This window comes from Chelonoidis abingdonii, chromosome 11 (genome assembly GCF_003597395.2).
Source record: "Chelonoidis abingdonii isolate Lonesome George chromosome 11, CheloAbing_2.0, whole genome shotgun sequence".
Taxonomy (NCBI): domain Eukaryota; kingdom Metazoa; phylum Chordata; order Testudines; family Testudinidae; genus Chelonoidis; species Chelonoidis abingdonii.
In genome coordinates, this window is record NC_133779.1 from 40,741,364 (window position 1) to 40,762,416 (window position 21,053).

Here is a 21,053-nt window from a genome sequence, read left to right on the forward strand (position 1 = left end):
TTCTTAAAGCCCAAATAGTACAACTTCAATTTTCTGAAGGGTTTCAGACATCTGAAGTCTTCATAAAAACACAGGGTTTAAATGGGAAGCACTGCTATCAAATGACCAATATTTAGTTACCTAAAGTTAACTAAATGGGGTTTACTGTATGCATAAGTTAGCTATGATGACCTGTATAAAGTCTCATAATACAAAGTAAATGCCTTATAAAAAGTATTCTCCCTGCCTCACTCTTTAAAACACTAGTATTAGCAAAGCCTCTTTAAACATTTGTTTTCTGCATGTCTTCTCCCATCTCTCTTGGTTACCAGTGTGTGTGTCTACAGAAGAACTTCCTTATGTCTCATCACCCTGCCCAAGTCACCACAAGCTAGCATTAACAGCAAAATAATGGTTCCCAGGAGGAGACAGGTTGTGACACCAGCGAATGGATCAGATAAGAGACACAAGATTATTAGTAAGGGTGAAAGCTATTTATACCCAAATACGGATTTTTTTTTTTTTTAAAAGTGTATTTTTAAACTTTTCCGAACTGTGGCAATGGATCTTTAGGGAAAAGAACCTTGCAGAAGCTGAGCCCTGCTAGCCACATACTGATAACCCACTTGTGACTAGCATGACTAACGTGCTTGGAGGAGAGAATAGTAAGAGGGTCACAGTTCCCAAGGAAAGCCAGCTGTATTTTGGGGGTGGATTTGATTGATGGCTCTGGATTAGACTAGAGATATGGTTTTTTTCACCTCGAGGACACTGACCTCGCTCTGGCACAAAACAGCCAATTGAAATCAGATCAATGTGAAGGGAGTCATTTTTAAGCACAGTTCTAGTAGTCATTAGTGTTCAAGTCACCTCTCTGCCCCCCTATGAAATCAATCACCATAAATTGCAGCGTTATTGGCAGATTCCGAGGCCAATGACTTAACAGCCAATGGAAAGTGCACCACCTTCTTATTGTGTTTTAAGAGATGGTTGCCTCCAGGTCAAATTTATAAACAAACTGGTGAGGCAGCATGGTGGCCGGGGGGGATGTCCACTGCTAACGGGAGCTGTGAGTTTGTTCTTGGGGTGGTTTTCACTTTACTATACGGGCACTGCCAGAGTCAATGACCCAATGTGCAACTGAATAGGTGGTTGAATAAAAAAAGCCTTCCAAAGAAACAGGGGCAGATCTATGGGTTTTCAAGGTTACAACTTCAGAGGTTACCTGGGTAGCAACCTTTGTTGTCTAGCCAAGTCTGAAGTACAGTCCTCATACTTAGAGCTCCATTGAAAAACAAAATGATCAGATCTAGGTCACTTTGACCATGGAGGAAAACTTCCCTCATCTCCAGCAAGCGGTTAATTTGGAAATGCAAATCCTCTTTGCTTTTAGGAACAAGTTGGGATAGAAACCCGCTGAGATTTCCAGGTAATGTCCATACCAGAGATGATTATTCTGAAATTGATCCTCCTCAGAGAATCTTATTGAGGTAGAGGCCAAAGAGAATTGAAGATAAGGGCAAGGAAACTTTCTAGAGCAGGGGTTCTCAAACTTCTTTGCACTGCAACTCCCTTCTGACAACAAAAATTACTACATGACCCTGGGGGTGGGGTGGGGGTACCAAAGCCCCACCGTCGCCTAAGGGCTTCAGCCCCAGATAGGGGGCCTGTAATCTGAGCCCCTACTGTCCAGGGCTGAACCCCATGGGCTTCAGCTTTGGCTCCAGGCGGTGGGGCTCAGGCTTCACCTTCCACCCTAGGACCCAGCAAGTCTAAGCCAGCCCTGGTGACCCCATTAAAATGGAGTCGTGACCCACTTTGGGGTCCTGAACCACAGTTTGAGAAACGCTTTTCTAGAGAAAAGTTCTTACAATCAGTATCCAGCACTCAAGAATCCAGGATGGCAGTGGGCTTCTAGAAATCCCAGAGTTAGAGAATGTAAATTTGAGAGCCACAGAGATATTACTGAAACCAGTATTAAATTTTTGTTCTCAGTTTACCTAACTACTGTGAGAAAACCCAAAATATTTCTTCTGATACAGCCGTGATTAAAAGGCATTGCTACCCCAACTCTTCTTACGTGATAAAGAAGGGCCAGCGCCTCACCTTTCGCCAGAGGCTAAGAAGGCATCCTCCACTGCATAAACCAAGAATAAAGAAATAAATTGAGTACTTCTGCTGCACTTTGCATTTAAAACTGCTGTGCAAAAACAGCACCTATTTGAGGAAGGTATGTATTATTTCCATTTTTAAGATGAAGAAATTAAGGAAGAGATTAAGCAATTTGGAGAAATCCACATGGTATCAGTGACCAAACTAAGACTAAGTTGCATGCTCTCAATTCTTAACCTCATGCTGCTTCTAAAACAGGTGAGGGTGGTGAGAGAAGTCACAGTACATGAAATTAATACACTTGTATTAATGAGTCTAGCGTATTTTAAAGCTCTCAATAAATAAGCCTCCAGTATCTAGTACTAGCTTACCTTGAGTTTCTAGCAAGTTCTGCACTACTTCCTCTAAACCAACCAGATAAATAAATTCATTGTTGGCTGCACTTGGCAGGAAATTCATCTCTGGTGCAGGTGGTTTAGGAGGTGGGATCTCCAGTAGCGTCTTCTCCAGCTGCTTGCGCAGTGCAAGTTTGGCAGCAGCTTGCCGGCTGGCTGGGGACTCGTTGGAGTTTACTATAGAAGCAACACTGGTAGTAGTAGCAGCATTAGCCTGAGCCGATGTCACGGTTGTACCTTTTATTGAAGTAGGTGAGGCCTTAAAGAAAGTACAACCATGGTTACTAATCAGAATACAGCTGCCTTGGTAGTTTAATCCCTATAGCCCATTGTAATCTTGTCCTCTCTGAGATAACCAACAAGGAAACCAACAAGGAGGCCAACTAGTATCAATTGTGATAGTAGACAAGTGTCCACATTACAAAAACTATTTGGAACTGGACTAAGCCCTCTCTCAAAATACCAATTTCACATAGCCCACAGAATAGACATCAGGGTATGACTTGTGCCCTTGATATAAATAGGTCACCTAGAGGTGCAATGCTAGGCATACCATTACCAGGCATCTAGTCCCTCTAATACTTTTTCCAGAATTCTTAACTTTGCTCATTCACCATTTTTTGTAAGGCATTCTTAGAAACTTGAAAAAGCCATTTACAGTACTTCTCCTTAACATTTTGTCCTTTTTGATTTGACAAACGCTGACTTTTCCCTGCATAAATTATGAATCGTAAATCAGTTTGCTTTTGTCTCCTTCACTGGTTCACTAACAGAAATGCACTGTGCATTTTGGGTTCTGCTTAAATAATGGTTATTTTATTTATGTGAGAAAATGCTTCCTTAGAAGAGAGAAGGGGGTAGGAGGAAACGGATTCTGGGGAACATTTCCAACTAAACGTGCCCAGTATAGTAGCTGAGGCCCAAAATTTGTCCACAATATTTACATTCCTTCCAAGTCTTGTTTTGTCATACCCTGGACATTACATATTTCCTCTGTCTTCTCACAGAGGATACAAAAAAGTCAATTAAAACGTACAGTGTCAAAAGTTAAATGCATTTTAAATTAACTTAAGAGATTTGTATTGGGTATGAACAAATTCATATGGACTGTTCTTTTCCCTCGTATGTGCATATATTATCTAGAGCTTTTGCAAACGCTGAATAAAGAAAGAACTGCCTGCAAGCAAAGAACAAAGAGCGGAGTAGTAACAGAAATAACCAGTTACATCAGTTGAGAGAGAAGACTGCAAACAAGAGTAATGAGATGTAGCAACTGGACAAATCAGTAACTGTATTTAGTCTCAAAAGGACAGAAGTGAATAGTGTTCTGTATCTTTTGGATCTCACCTGTGGTATATTGACAAACAGGTTGGTATTGGGAACATTGGCAATGCGGATTAAACCCTGTTGTATAATTCTCTGTCCCTGAATCTGTACACTGGGGACGGATGCCCGTGGTGCCAGAAGCAGCGGAGGTGGCCCCGTGCTGGAGTGCTGTCGGATGTTGTGGATTTGCTGGGGAGAAACAGAGATGGGCTGATGCAATGGTTCCATGAAGGATGGGATGGAGAGTGTTAGAGAAGGTGGAGAACAATGGGTGGGAGGTGGAGTAGGATGAAATGATGTGATGGAAATGATGCAAATCCAGGAACAAAACAAACAAAACAAAAAACACGCAACAACATTAACATCATTGTCAAAATCTGCGGCTTCATTTTGACTGTAAATGCATTCCAAGAGAAGTAACATAGAATGCAACATTAGAAAAGATGCTTGACTTCAAAACTTAAGCCAAAAATCTAACCATTTTGGCCTTGATAAACACAATGGTCTGAAGTTAACAGTTCCTTTCCAACATGTATAGCTCCTAATAGTCTGTTTCACTTTAAGATTATTAGTGCAGCAATTCTACTTTAGACTGAACGAGTTTTTTGCATATTAATCAGGACTGAAAGCAAACTAAATCCCATGTGCATACCTTCTTTAACATTAGCCATCCAGCAGGCATAGATGGTTTATTAAAAAAAGTCATCCCACCACTGCAAAATAAAATCTCCACTGAGCTATATAAATATTTCCCTGCATCACACAGTGATCAGTATATTCAGTAAGATCCACTGGAGGTAACTCTCCTCCCGCCCCACCTTGCTTCTTTGGTGCAACCACTAACTTTCCCCTCATAGAAGACAAACGGACTTAAGAGCAAGCCACCTTCACAGCATTTTCAGTTCTCCAGTTGCTACCTCATCCTAGCAGCCCATTAGTCAATTTGACAATGAAGGCATTGAGAGAGATTAAAACATATCAGAGGTGAAATTGATAAAACAGGAAAAGTGAAGAGAAAAATGTTTTTAAGAACCAAAACCACAGTAGGATTAAGTCTTCTGCATTGTTCTGGTGGGTAAAGCTGGCCCAATGGTAGTGCTCTGCATCACCATATGAGACCTGGGTTAGTCCTCATCATAAGTCTTAGGAGTGAGACAGTGCATTTAGTCAGCACAGATCGCTCAACAGTAATGCATCCAGTCTATTAAGGAGAGGGTCCTACAAGAACCTCATCCAACCCTCTTGGGTAAAGGGAATGGTGATCATGACTCAGAGCTTGAAGTTGAAATGTAAAAGTGGAAAGAATTAGTGAGACAATCCCCTAAGCCCTGAGGGGAGCAGAAAGAACACACCTGATGCGGTGAGGGAGATCTACAACCACACCAACTCTTACCTGGGCTCCTCTGACAAGAGGTGGCATTACTATCTGCGTATTCTGCTGAGATCCCAGTTTTGAAGATGCTTGTTGCCCTCCACGGACCAATGGAGGGGGGATAACAGTGCCCGATATACGTGAAGAGGTCTGTAAAACACAGGAGCATTTACTTTTACATTTATTTTTAGAAAACAGAATGTGCTTATCTATATAGATGTTTATATTTAGTTTCTCACAGATGTATTTGACTGTTTGTATGCTTGTGTCATTTTCAAAGACTGCACTGCCACGCCTTCCTTGTGAATTCCCAAAGAGATTTTTCTTTTCTTTCTACTTCCTCCCTCTCCTCTTTACTTGCCTTACTCTGTCTATCTGCTGAGCTGTTTTTGGTATTGGTATTGAGGGAATCTATAGGTGAGTCTCAGATCTTACACTGAATGTAAGGGCACAAAGTTCATTGTTCAAAACTGCTTCAGTGAGAAAAAACAAAGATTTCAATTCTAATGGGGTATCCATTCTAGGGTGGATAACTTCTTTTACTTATGAAATGCAGCTTTATACATCTGGGTATCGTCACTTAGAGAAGCCAAAAACTGGCCACTTTTCATGAGTTAAGGTTCTCACAAAAGCACTGGAGCTAGCTTTCCCTTTTACTATTTATAGTGAGTGTAACAACTTCATACTGTGAAGGGCATAGGGGAAGCCAATATTCACTTATATTGTGCTTTCCATTCAAGAATTTCAGAAATGCTTTACAAACATTAAACTTCACAAAATTCAGGAATTACTGCAATTGTACAGTTACAGATACAGAGAGGTAAAGTAACTTGCCCAAAAAACTTGTATAGCAAGTAAGAGACAGAACAGCAACAGAACCCAGGAGTCCTGACTCCATTTCCCCGCTCTGACCCCTAGACTATATGCCTTCCACTACTGAAAAAAATTCCACTCTGTGTTACTTGAAAATTTCATCTGTGGTACAAGTTCCTCTTGCTTATGATGGTAGGATAGTTTCACAGCAAAATTAAGCAGGGTGCTCTTTGGCTAAAGGTCTTTTCAGTACCTCTTATGTATCAGTCAGGAAAGTGCATTTGGAATTTGACTAAAAATCACCACTGGAAGAAAGATTATATGGGGTTATCTGCCTGAAACATCTTATTCTCTCCCACTTCCAGTCTTAAGAGCTTATTGTAACTGGATTCATGGGGGTTAGCACTGGTTTAATCAATATAAAAAATTTCACTTGGAACCAAACTGTTTTTGTGACAACTAAGCAGACTGTAGACATCCAGTCCTATGAAATAAAATTTGCAGGATGCTTTTTGTGCTAAAACTGTTCATTATGTGAAAAGTTGAAAATTCATTATCTGCCACTGTACAACTTTGCTGGAATGCTTATTGAAATTAGAAGTGGGAGAGATATCAACATATTACTACTTCTCCGCCCAGCAATATATGGAGCAACTTTGCTAGATCTATATTGAAGATTATCCCTCCTATTACTATGCACCTTCATCCCCACTGCATGCCCCAAACCTGGCAACATATGAGGACTCCATGCTAACCTGAAGGGATGGCTTGCCAGCAGGAACATTCTGTGTTCCCCGCACCAATGGGGGAGGGGTGGCCACAGCACTCCCAGAGGAACCAAGAGGCTACAAGAGAAAAACCAGAAAGACAGAACCACGAGAGGTTTGAGCAGAATTGCAGCAATTAAGGAAAATAAAAATATTTGCCTCCTTATAACTCAATGAGAGATTACTGCAATATAGTGATTCTCTCTCTCTCACACACACACACACACACACACACACACACAAACGGGCATGTTTAAATCCACAAATTAGTATTCAAGTATAGATAAGAGATTCATTCATTCTTAGTCTTATATAAATTATATACCTTCATGAAGACTTTAAAGCAATTATATAAAGCAACAGTTTAGTAATTTACAATACATTTTAAAATGAGCTATTTAAAAATTAAATAGGTCTCAATATACAACCTAATTCAGTTCCCAAAGCATGGGCAAACTTCATTAATTAAGGACTGTTACCCAAAAACGAATCGGGATATTAAGAAAACATTCTAAAATGTGTTGTTCCATTCTACTTAGTCAATTCAATATCCGAAAGTTCACTTCATCAGTGTTCAGTAGCAGATTATGTAATGCATGTACCCAACACATCTAATTGATTTCAGTAAACAAAAGCCTGAGTTTAAAAACAAAAGGACTCCAAAAGAAAATTTCACAGAAAGTGAGGGAAAAAACATTTCTCCTTACCCACGTCCAATGTGAACTGAAATGCTTTTAATATAAATATGCTTTTAATATAAAAAACTGTTAAGATCCACAAAGTCTCACACATTTTAAAGTAAAGTTAAACAGGAAATGACTTTCAACTATTCATCAGCCAAGACTAGAATGCAGAATTTTGAGTTTCCCTTGCCTGGCTTTATCAGTAACATCTAAAGCAACGTACGGGATACAGCACTTTACTACTGGTTTTGTGTGTTCATGACTCTTAGAAGTTAATGCCTTTCAAAAGTATGTTGGTGGTATTAATGCTGGAAAATATTTATTAAGAATTCAGATTTTGTTTTTTTTAATGATTTTAACTGTGCAATATTCACACAGAATCTTAAACTGTCAATGTCTTCAAACTAAAAAGGATAAAACTGATTAATGATGGACAGTTTTACAGTGTTTTAACAGGAAAACTAAAAACAGCAAAAACCATGAAGATGAAGAGGACATGACACTTTGGAAGAGCCAATATATTCAACAGCAAAGTTCTGGAAAACTATTGTATATTATTTTAAGAAGGGATATACTGCAGAGCTCTTACACTACAAATGCATATTCAAAGTCAATGGAAAGGGTATCACCTTTGAAAAGGTTAATACAAAGATTCCAAAAAGATAACTTTTGTATTTAAAATGGGGAATACCACTAGATCCAGAATGAATTTTTAAAGTGCATTCTCAAAGGGCCTTTATACTTTTACTGTTGGACTGACAGACTGGATTGTTTTGAGAAACAAGGAAATTCACTTAATGTTTGGAGAAAATGGCTTTTTCAATTAGAGATATTCTGAAGTGTTACAGTACATTTTGATTTGAGAGTTATACAGGGTACCACAAAATTATGGCATCAACCATGCTGGCAGTGTTTAGAAACCAAAACCACCAGCTGTTAAATGTCTGCGGGGAAAATCAATACCTTTTGAGTAGTGGTCTCTTTCTGTATTTGACTCTGCCGAAGTTTTTTCAATAAAACAAGTTTTGCTTCTTCTAATCGCAACTCTTCTTTTAGCTGTTTAATCATTCTCTCACGCTCCTCTGGGCTGCTCTTCTGTAAGGCCAGTTAAGGTATTTGGGAGTGGGGTAGAAAGGACAAAAGACGATAAAATACAAGTAACAACAACCTGCAACAGAATAACTCAGTTGGGACTAAGGGTATGGCTACACTCACACTTTACAGCACTGCAACTTTCGCGCTCAGGGGTGTGAAAAAAGAGCGCTGCAAGATACAGCGCTATAAAGCGTCAGTGTAATCAGGGTGGACTACACCCGTAAAGGATGTGGTTTACATGCAGCGCTGGGAGACCTCTCTCCCAGCGCTGCCGCTCTGATCACACTAGCACTTCAAAGCGCTGCCGCGGCAGCGCTTTGAAATTCCAAGTGTAGCCATACCCTAACAGCATTCACCTGGAATGTATGGACATAAACTAAATGCTGAGAAAAAGAGCTCAAACTAAAAGCAGGCTTTAAAATTCATCCTTTAGTAAACTGGAAAAATTAACAGCTCATTTTGCTTTAAACAAAACGTTTCTACTTCTGAAGTGGGAATACTGTGCTATTTTAAATACTGAATGGGTGTCTAACAAGTTTTCATATATTTCTCTGAAAAAGTATGGGGGCAGGGCAAGAGAGGATGTCAGGAGTAGAAACCCAAACAGACAGACTGACTTCAGCCCTTAATACAGCCTCAGCCCCAGAAGCTCAAACTGCATGAAGTTGTATATGAAAAAGCTGCTGAATCTTACATCCTGTAGTCTCAACTTCAACTCAGAATAACTAGTGACTGTTTCAGTATTTCTAAGTAACATAGCCTAGAGCGTATCAAAAAACGTGGACTCACCATGAGTGCCTCTGTGTTGGTCTCTCTTAATGCTATTTTTGTTAAACCATTCATTCTAGGGCTTGAAGGTTCATTGTCTGATAACACTATAATATCAGGCGAGGGGACTCTCTTTTCTCTCTTTAGATCACTGTAAATCAAAAGAAAGCAAGGCCATTTAACTTCTCCCCAGAGCAAGAATGTTAATTTGTCAGTAACACTTTAAAAAAGTAACCCTGAATGGCTCAGGTGTGAAGAAAGTGTTAAGTATCCAATGCAAGACCAGAGTTCACACTCAGATTCCAATTTCTATCTGAAGATTGTAAGCATAAGACAATCACGATTACTTGTGAAATATCCATAATGAGAGTATAAACAGGCCTTAAATCAGTGGTTATCAAACTGCGTCGCAACCACAAATGCAGATCGTACCACCATCTGCTGTTGGGGATCATGTGATCTCTAGCATGTGGCATATGCCATTTTGCTTGACATGGCAAGACCTTGCACGCACCATTATGTAAGAGGTCACAATGTGCAGAGGACGCCATTTTGTAGAGTTAATTGGTATCTTTCCTGCAGCACCACCTCACATGTATGGTGTGTGCAAGGTCATGTTGGGCAGAGGATGCTATTTTGTTCTTCAAAATTGTAACCTCAATGCAGTCTGGGGTCCCAGCAGGAAATACTTCATTAAAATGGGGTTGTACCAGCAAAAAGTTTGGGAAACCCCTGCCTTAAATCATTGGTGCCTCTGTTGAGGCTGCCAAAAGATGTGCCAAACACGGTGGTAGTTTGTACAATGGAGATAACCGTTCTTAATGGTAGGGTGAGTCACCAAATTTATTCACAAGGCGGATGGCAATGACTTTCAGTCACTGGTGACCAACACTGCAAGCAAACCAATGACCTAGAGGTGAAAGAGCCTATATCCCAGGGCAAATCCAAACCCATCCCATTTGCTCACTGCCAAAAGGCCTTTGAATGCCAAAAGGCCTGAAACTCTTCGGCTTGTACAAGTATTCAATGACCAACATTTCATCAGGTTGCTTTCCTTATCTCTCCCCTACTACAGATGTTTCTAGGTTATTATCCCCCACCCAAGTTACAATTTTATTGATCAGAGTCCTACTGAAGCAGGACTAAAGGTGCACTACACATACAATTCACTGCAACACAGCATGTACAAGAAAAGCATTTCCATTTAAAGATTTTACAGCACAATATTCTATTACCACCACAAGTAGGTGCCCTATTACTTAGAAAGTTAAATGTCTCAGCAACCTAAATGCCCAATTTATATCCAAACCCACAGAAACACTTTCTCCAGATGCAGATACGATGTTATGCTTTGTGTCATTTCACCTTAGAGACACTGTTTGGAATTTTAAGCGACAGCAGGGTCATCAGTTGTTTTGATGTGCTATATCTTAGCATGTGCTGGATTCAGAGACCTGAACTACCTTTTAACTCTAACACAGTCATACAAGAACATTGTTATTTAATCACACCAGCCAAAAAGGACCGAGACAGATTACCGTGCAGCATAATGTAACAGCAGACTACAGTACCATTCTTTCCACTGCACTGTACAGCTTTCTGATTGGACAGACACTAACAGCCTATAAAATCTTCCTGGCTTGGGATGTCCAGCAAAGGCCATTTGCCAAGCGAATTAAGAACTTGAGCTGAAACGAGTCTTTAGTAAAATATAGCTGATCAGCTATATTAACCCATTGGTGTTAGGGTTACGGATTTCAGATATCAAGTGTATAGTATCTCAAGGGTGGCAGCAGATTTAATAGGTGGCTTTTTACTGAAACACAATAGCATAGCCTCCACTCACGCTGACAGTTACCTTTCTGTAACTGGTGTTCTCTGAGATGTGTTGTTCATGTCCATTCCACATTAGGTGTGTGCGCTTGCCACATGCACCAGTGTCTGAAGTTTTTCTCTCAGCAGTATCCATAGGGGAGCAGCTCTGGCGTCCACATAGTATGGCATAAGGGGTGCTGCTGGCTCCCCGACCCTCAGTTCCTTCTTGCCGGAAACTCCGACAATCGGGAAGGAGGGTGGGTCAAAGAATGGACATGAGCAACATCTTGGGGAACACCAATTACAGACAGGTAACTGTCTTTTCTTCAAGTACTTGCTCATGTCCATTCCACATTAGGCGACTCCCAGCAGTTCCTGTGGTGGTGGATAGGAGTTCACGGCTGTTTAGATTGTAATAGAGCTCTGCTGAACCTAGTGTCGTCTCTGGCTTGCTGAGTGATGGCATAATGAGACGTAAACGTGTGGAGCTGGGTTTATGTACAGAAAGGCTTGGTATGCTCCAAGTAAAAATCCAAGACCCTACGGACATCCAGTGTATGCAGATGCCTCTCCTCAGCAGCCTTGTGTGGCTTGGGACAGAACACAGGCAGGAACACGTCCTGGCTCACGTGGAAGGAAGGCTGGGTGGGGCCATAGCTGGACCTTGTCCTTATAACTCTCGTCGACTTCACCACCACCAGGAAAGTGACTTTCCAAGACAAACACAAAAGGGAGCAAGAGCCCAGCGGCTCAAAAGGCGGGTAAGTGAGCCTGGAGAGGACCAGGTTAAGGTTCCCACTGCGGGACAGTGGCCCAGCCCAGCCCAGCCCTGCGGGTAAAGCCTCTCGAGGCCCCTCAGGAACCTGACAGTCATGTCGTGAGAAAAGACTCTGTCCTTGGATTGACTGGTGGAATGCGGAGATGGCTGCAAGGTGCATTCTAATGGAAGAATGCACCAGACCCTAGGTCCTGAGTTGCAGTAAATAGTCCATGATGGACTGCACTGAAGAATGCGAGGGAATGAACGGTGAACGAGTGGGTGAACGGGGGCAGGATGTCCCCCACGATGGGGAGCAGTACCATTGAGGCGAGGGCGACTGGAAAGGTCCCAAGGTGGGCTTACCCCAAGGTCCGGGCACTGCCAGGGCCAGTGTGGGCAGCACCGGGATCATCGGGATCTCCTGCACAGCCTGGAGCACTTCAGGCGTCGACAGCATCTGAAGCTGATGAAGGCCCCCCTCTGTGTCTGGTCTTCCAGGCAAGGAATGGGGTTGGCTGTATCGCTCGACGTGAGCTGAAGGCCGACTTCCTGATGGGGCAGATGAGCTGCCCAATGCGGGTCTTGGCTCGCTCCCAGCCCTGTCCTTCCCCTTGCGGGAAGTAGGACACTGTCCCCTATCTTCCTTTTTCAACCTCGTGGCCGGGGCCATGGATTGGTGCCGGCTCATGGATGGCGCTGGCGAGGCACTACGCACCAATGACGCGGTGCTGGGTATTGAGCTGGACCTTTGCTCTGAGATTGGAGTGTGCCAGACTCCATCAGAAGCACTTTGAGTCTGATCCCACACTCTCTTGGTCCTAGGTTTAAAGGATTTGCAGATTCAACATTTTTCACTTATGTGTCCTTCACCAAGGCACCTGAGACAGCTACTATTCAGAATGCTGAAGGGCATGGGCTGTTTGCAGTGATTGCAGGGCTTAAAGCCTGGGGACCAGGGCACACCCCATCCCCTGGCTAAGTTCCTGACAGGACTAAGAAAAACTAACTACTGCTAAGGATTAACTAACTAACTATTACTAACTATGTACACTAATGTTACAAGAATTCTAGTTTGTATGAACAAAGCCTAAGCAACGCTAGTAAGAGAAGCGAACGTTCCGTGCACTGTCACCGGTGGCAAGAAGGAACTGAGGGTGGGGGGAGCCGGCAGCATCCCTTATACTGCGCCATGCAGGCGCCACTCCAGAGGGTGCCAGAACCACCCCCCTATGGATACCGCTGAGGGAAGAATTTCTGGCACCAGTACACGTGGCGAGCACACACACCTAATGTGGAATGGACATGAGCAAACACTTGAAGAACTTATATTTTTTATGGGATAAGTACTCTTCTAAAGTGATTATACATCTTAAGAAACTGTTACAAACCCTAACAAAACTACAAGAATACAATGAAAGCCTTTTCAATAAGTAATTTTTCAATGCATTATTGCTGACCAGATTAAACCTGCCAAATGAATTTGAGACACAAACCAAAACAATAAATTAAAACAGTGAAGCCAAATGAAGCGAATATACTGGCATCCATTAAAAAACAAAAGTCTTTTGTGCAGCAAGGTTATGCACTTCACTACCTTTAATCTGTACTTCAGGGTGAAAATTACCTTAATTCGCAACCTGGAAACATGGCAAGTTAGCCCTAAGTTCTCTTAAAAATGAGGCAGTTTCTCCCCCACCTTAAATTACGGCTTCTGGAGTTAACTATAGAACCTTTTTTAATATACAGAAGTTACTTGAAGAATCCAGGTACTTAAAATGTTTCTTCTTTATTTCTATTGTTATTTAGTGATGTACCAGATGTAAGACACACTAATACCCTCAGAACAGGGATAGATTAACCTCACAGTTGCAGAGTACCTTTACTGTAGCGATATTCCTGTATCACTATTGATAAGCTAAGTACTAATGTAAACGACACACCTTCAGTAAAAGCCATGCCAGTTCAAACAAACAGTTCTCTGAAAACTATGAAGAGCAGTCTTTGGTATCTCAGCTATAGCCATATATTCAATACTGCATTTAATGCAGTTGTCCACCTTGGTTGAAAAGGAGCAGAAAATGAGTTTCAGTTTCCTCTAGGGGGCACAGTGAGCCAGTGAACCAATCTTTCAACTCTGAAGGGGTTTAAAAATAACCATCAGGGGTACAGGTGAAAGCTTTAAAGCCTGAGCTTTTCTCTGACTAAGGTAGACTAAATTGGTTGCCCTGACTAAAAAGACAGACAGGGAGAGAAAAATTAAGAGCCCTTGCCATCAAGAGACTCAAGTTAAAAAGGTCTCAGTATAGACAAAGTCTAAAGTACATCATCTCAAGTAACATCATATGACTTTAACCCATCCTGTTAAGAAGTGTGAAAAAAAAAATCACCTGAAAATGATATTTAAAGAACACTTAACCAAGGCAATAATCTCATTACTTAGGTAATCTAACTCTGAAGAGGTGGAGTTTTTCATGTAGCTAAACTAATCCACATATTTTAAAAGATACAATAGATCTTCTCAAACTCTACCCCTTATTATTTTATAGATTATGCTTCTGCACAGGGTAAAAGCTATGCAAGGACCTTTTTATATGTATCTCATGTGTAACTGCCTTCAACAAGTGTACTGCCACAAGGTGCCATACAGATTGTACTTATTATGGCTATGAACATAGAGAATTTCTGTTCTGCAACACTATCGCCCACCAGAAAAGTCAAACTATTTGAAGTCATACAACCTTGAAAATTAAACACACCTTTGTAAAATGAAAGTAAATCAGACTACTCACTAACAGTTTCTGTAGCTGTGAAAGAAACAACTTAGGTAAGCTTCTAAGTAGTAAGCTGGGCCACTGAAAGTTTACAGTGATTGACACACTATCCGTTTTTGCAAAATCTCTACGTGAGGACCAACAGATGTGATTTAGGAAAACTGAACCCATCTGAACCAGGTTCGGACTTCTGCAACACCCAACTCTGATATGAAAGGATTATCTTTTTATCCTCTTGGAGAAGGAGGTCTTATCCCCACTAACACCATCCACAAGGGGACAAAATATGGCACAAATTTGGGTATGAAACAATTGTAGTTTGGAAGAATTCTATTGGCAGACTTAAGTCTGCTGAATCACTCTGAGGCAATTAGCCACATTTAAAACAGAAGATACTTAAACCTGATCTGTCAAAAGGAAGTTGAATTCAAGACAACATTGCTAATCAGAGAATAGTGCATTGACAGAGCTCATAAAGTCCTGTTTTAACCATTCAATTCTCAAAGCAAGCAGGCATAAGAATAGTCAATATGTACATGTAGCAAGGGGGATGTCACCCCATCAATTATCACAGCATCATAACAGCTAGCAGGGAGCTAACTTCCTGTATTCTAATCAGGCCACCAAAGTCATGTGAGAAAGGCATTTCCCTCACTGGACATGTGACCCTTTAACTGTTCCTTCCACCGTGAAAACCATAGCAACAGCCAGTTCAAACCGGCTTGTGACACATAGCCTTCATTTTACGAAGTGAGGTAGGGTTCAGGTGCTGTAAGAAAATGGAGCAGACTAAGCTTAATGGGCTGCCCTTGCACTATAGAAACTTCCTGGATCAGCTTCCCACTTAAGACTATTAATAAAAAGCATCATATATTGCACAATAGGAAAAAACACATTCACCTAACAGTACAAGAATGAGTTATGCTCAACTACTCTACTACTTTTTAAAGTTTAAGAACTTTTATAGTTGATTTGCTGCTTTGCTTCAAACTCTGAAAATACACATCAGTAGTCCATTATGGCTTTTTAAAAGTCTATTTAGTCATGGAAGCAAGTTTCAAGCAGTCACTTGTAATAAAAATTAAAAAATCCCAAAGGGTGGTTTTTTTGACACAAGTTCTTTTCTACTTTTTAGGCCAGGTGAGAATGAGAAAGCAAAGTAGAAATTATTGAAAGACCATGAGGAACAGAATTATTACAGTAGAACAATTCTTTAATCAGATCCACTAACAGCATATGCTGGTTAGAAAAGGATGAAATTTCTGCTGACTACATTTTGCTCTAGAAGTGTGTTCATCATGGTTATTTGGATATCAAAATATCTTTGAAAAATCAAGTGACTTGCTGAAAAGATTAAGACAGTAAGATAAGCAGGCATTACAGGTTCCAAGCTGGGAGAAGATAATTTAAAGTTCATAGTTAAGAACAGTTAACAAAATCCACACAAAAGAGGGCCCCATATTAAAACTGATCACATGGATATCAAAAGAAAAAGTAATCATTCACAGTCTCCATCCTTTCTACCTATCCAAAGAATGGCTTCACACACAGCTTTGCAAGAGTAACCAAGAAACAGGATTGGAAATCAGATTGCCTTGTTATCATGAATAGCAGTTTTGGACATTGGAGAAGTGAGGTGTAATGAAAACACTTCCCTTTCAGAGACTCTACCAACATACACCTCCATTTAAGTTAATGGTCTTCTAGAGCGTTCATTACACGAGCTATATTTGTCAGGGGGATGGACACACATTGTAACAATCACACCTTTGGTTCTGGGTATTTTTTGAATAATGGTTTAAAGTAGATCATAGCCATATAAATCCCAAAGCATTAAAAGTGAAGATTCCATGTTCAGAGGCTTTTATTAAATACTCACTAAATAAAGCTTGCAGGCATTTGTCGGTTTTGTGGGTTAGCTGCTCTAGTTTTTGAACTGGGGCTTGGTGTGGGGAAAAAAATGGTAATTCACAACTTCTCTTTAGACAGACAATGAAGACAGTGAATGTTTTTTTTTTTTTTTTTTTTTAATTGTAAGTTGTATCAAGCCCCACTGGCTAACCATTACCTCCTTGCCCTTTAAAATGTTCCCCCTAAAATCTATGCAATTTCCTCACCACCAGCCCCCAGGTTATGTTACAAAATGGCTGATATTTATACAAAACTGGCACTGTTGTGAGTCACCATACTACATATTCCACTTCCTACTATTTGTTCAGCTAATATTACTGGTCTCAAAAACTTTCCTCGTTTCTCTTATAGGAGCAAGAGAGCAGCTGAGAAAGGATCATTTGCCTGTTAAATTTCCCCCCCCCCCAAGTTTATACACTTAGTACTAATTATTCTGTCAACTGATGGAAAATGAAGTACAAGTCATGACAACCTACAGCAGAATAACCTGGTCATCTTTTTAATTTGAAGGACTGAGGATATTTTAAAATCGGGGTTTTTCCTCTCTAGTGTCCTGAATTTAAAAGACACCTCATTTAAAAGAGAAAACAAACACAAACCCACCACCCACCAATCTACACAGTAAATCTAATTTGACTAGAAACCTGCTTTTTCCAATTCTGCTAAACAAGTTCAGCTTGGTACGTTGACTTCTTTATTGTTCTACAGAAAGTTAAACACTTAGGAATCCTTCTATATAGTACCAAGAAAATAAAATACAATTCTACAGTGTTTATTTATGGGTGATCGATTTAATTCTGATGATATAAGATCTTGCAGATCTTGTGGAATACCACTTCTCAGTAGTATTTTGCAATAAGTTTTGCTCACAGAACCAAAATAAGCTTATCGTTCGTATCATGGTTGGCTTATCTATTCAGACCTCAACGTGACCAATTACATTGTGGACCACAGTGCAAAAGATTGTGAAGTGTATGAATCCAGACTAGATCTTCATAGTATAGTCTTCCTCTTAAAAAAAGGCTCGCTATCCTCTAACGCGTGAGTGTGCGAGAAACACACATAGAGTAAGTATCAGTACCTTGGCAGCTACGACACTGAACACAGAGACAGTGAATCTTTAGTCTCTGGAGCCAGACTCTTTAGCTGAAAGTTCTATAATGCTCCCAGGAGGTTTTATAAAGCCTCTTTAAAGCAGCTTCTGTGTTCCCATCCATTGGTCTCCATGTTAGAAGCCAGGCTCAGTAGGATGGATCTATTTTCATCTGCCTAGAAATGAATATACAGCTATCTACAGGGTTACAGCAACTAAAACATGCTCTTAGACATAATACAAAGAGTTTGTTAAGCCTTCTTTTTGAACCTCTGTCTTTGTGGACCTCTCTACATCCAATTGCTTCCAAAATGCTTCTGGGAAAGATTTCCTGTAAAAGTTTTGAGCTGCTGAAAGGAACGGAGCTTCCAGCGAAGATTTTAAAAAGCAGTTTGGGTGTTTTAGACACGTAGCTTCCATTCACAGAAGATGCATCTAAATCCTTTAGACTGCTTTGAAAAAATCTTATCCATTTTCGTTCACTGATAGAAATGCCTATGACAGTCATCATAATACACAAAAACAGACTAACACAGCTACCCCCAATACTTGGCATCATAATACACAGTGCCTGCCAAAAAAATTATGATCAGAATACCCCTTTGAGGTCGGGAAGTATTATTTCTATTTTACAGATGGTGTGCTTCAATTTCCCCAGATTTGCCAAAGTTCATACAAAGTCTGTGTGGGGGCTGGAAAGAGAATACAGACTACCCAAGTCACAGCTCACTATCTAAGGCTGGAGGCCACCCTCCCTCTAACTTACATCCATCCGTCTGAACATTTTAGAGTTAGACATATTTGTTTTACAAGAAGAAAGATCAATCCAAAGTATCCTAGAGTCTCCTCGCTCCTCCAGCAAAATTTTGGTAGACAACTGCTCTTTAGACAAAAAGCACAACTCCCAACAGGGCCAACCTGCATTTGTTGACTTCAGTAAAGAATAGAGGGTCATCCAATTCAACAGACTTATGGTGGCAAAGTCTATTCTTGGAGGCTTTCTTCCATTTAGTTGGGACAGAGGCAGATTAATTATGCTTTTGTCTTGAAGATGATACATCTGAGGCCCAAAGTACCTTGTGACAGAAAACTGTTGTAATGGCTCCCTCTTTCCTCCTAAGAGGTCAAGAATAGACCCTTTTCAACTCTATAGCAGGGTCAGGAAATCCTGTGTCTATGTAATGTTAAGCAAATGGAACAAGATGTGCTTGCACCTATTAGAGTGTGTATATGAATCATCATTAATGGTGATGCTCTTCTGAGATTTAGCTTTTTGATCATGGTCCCCAACACAAGATTATATCAATCAACTATATTTGTAGAGCATTAGATAACAGGCTAAACTGAGAAACACAAGGAAGCAGCAGGCTACAAGCTTATGCTGAGAGCTGAGATGGAGAAAAGAAAAGACAACGGCGGAGCCATCGGATCTGGGGGAGAATAAAGTACATTAAGTTTAGTTTCAAAGGAGGGCTACCTCTGGAAAGGCTATTTTGAGAGTCAGTGGTAACTATACGGGACCTAGTGGCACATTATTGGAAGAGATCCAAGACCTTTTAACAATTTAGCAAGTTAGTCTGCTGTCTCCACAGACAAGTACAGAAGCATAATCCAAAATGGACTGTGCCAGGATGATCAAGATCCTAACAATGCCACAAAATGCAATTTCAGTTACTCTTCCAACTAACATCCCTTCTCACTTTAAAACTTACCCTTTATTTGTTTCTAAATTACACTTAACTGTTGACCTGCAGTGAAAGTAAAAAGAAGGGGCCGGGAACATGAAAGTCACAAGTTGCAGCATGGGAGAGATGAGCTCTGTAGCAAGATGCAGGTTACAAGAAGTAACCCAAAATTCAAGAGTCCAAATGTCTTCCACCAGCTGGCCATATTACCTTCTTAAAAATTCTGATCTAAACCCCATCCTCTCCCCCACAAAGAAACAACCATCAAACAAATGATGCCTTGTGGTATGTTGTTACCTGGCAAAGTTCCTTCAGTAAAACCTACACTATCAAAAAGAGGCATTTTTAACCCTCAAAATGACTAGTTTCATAGTATGAGAAAAATAATTTTGGTAGTTTTAGTTTAAGTTATAAAACCCAAAAAAACATGGGATAATCACTTCAGCTAGGAAGCGATTTGTAAAAAACAAACAGTGATCTTGGGTGTCCTGGATCCCTCTGCTTCTCCATTCAAGAAGGCCTCATTCAAAATGTCACCATTGCAATGCAAATAGTAATTTTTGTAGCACTCAGTGACATGGACCACGAAATGGCACTTAATACAGAACTCATGATTTTTTACTACTGTTCATCTGAAGATCTTCCGTGTAACAGATTGGCAGCTCTCTTTTCAGGTAATGCAAAGCTCTGCTTGAGATTGGGTTGTTTTGGGATTATTTTTGCTTTGCTATGTTATAGTGGCAATAAAGTACCTTCTTTGAATGTCACTAGGTCAAATTCAGCCCTGTGTAAGCAGACACAGCTCTCTTAAGAAAGTGGCACATTACTGGAGAAAGTGAAAAAGGAAAAGTGATTTACCTGTTCCCACAATACAAGAACCAGGGGCCACCAAAATGGGCAGCAGGTTTAAAACAAATAAAAGGAAGTTCTTCACATACCACACAGTCAACCTGTGGAACTCCTTGCCTGAGGAGGTTATGAAAGCTAGGACTATAACAGAGGTTATAAGAGAACTAGATAAATTCATGGAGGCTAACTCTATTAATGGCTACTAGCCACGATGGCTAAGGAATGGTGTCCTTAGCCTCTGTTTGTCAGAGGGTGGGGATGGATGGCAGGAGAGAGATCACCTGATCACTACCTGTTAGGTTCACTCCCTCTGAAGCACCTGGCATTGGCCACTGTCAGCAGACACAATACTGGGCTGGGTGAACCTGTGCTCTGACCCAATGTGGCTGTTATGTTCTTAAGACAGATTCAGCTCTTATCTGAGAGCCATTCCCCTAACCCTTTAAATTAAGCCTAGGAGAGTTAAAAGGGCCCAGTTCCTCACTGTCCATCTTGTACAGGGTAATAATGAAATGGACACCAAGAGTGACAACCCAATTACAGTGGATTTAACATAACAAATGCCAAAAGCATATCTTGTTTTTTCAATTCAGAGCCCAGATTTTTAAAATAGGAGCTAAGTAGCAACCCAGAACTAACTGATAACTTAACCAGATCGGGCTTTGTTGTTACATTATTAACTGGTTCATATAAAACTCATGGCATGTGGGATGAAACAAAAAGAGCTGAAAAAACCTCAGACTGTAAGCATAAAACAATTTGTGGAAATGTGTAATTTCTCTCATCCTATGATCTACAATTCCATGACATCTGAGCAATACATCTTCTCCTACTAGGAAATAAATGAGATATCAGAGTA

The 21,053-nt window shown here is 40.6% G+C and overlaps 1 protein-coding gene across 4 annotated transcripts in view; it reads right to left on the minus strand.

Moving 5' to 3' along the window:
- Positions 1–21,053, minus strand: part of GATAD2A (GATA zinc finger domain containing 2A) — a 93,486-nt gene that overhangs the window by 8,830 nt on the left and 63,603 nt on the right. For 2 of the 4 annotated variants that reach the window (XM_032798800.2, XM_075070938.1), the window contains 6 exons: positions 9,332–9,461; positions 8,411–8,542; positions 6,753–6,842; positions 5,206–5,334; positions 3,834–4,001; positions 2,463–2,745 (listed from right to left, as the gene is read on the minus strand). In XM_032798800.2, coding sequence (XP_032654691.1) covers positions 2,463–2,745; positions 3,834–4,001; positions 5,206–5,334; positions 6,753–6,842; positions 8,411–8,542; positions 9,332–9,461 — 932 coding nt within the window. Of the gene's footprint in view, positions 1–2,462; positions 2,746–3,833; positions 4,023–5,205; positions 5,335–6,752; positions 6,843–8,410; positions 8,543–9,331; positions 9,462–21,053 lie in introns of all 4 variants that reach the window. The other 2 variants (XM_032798641.2, XM_032799044.2) reach the window with 2 other exon arrangements.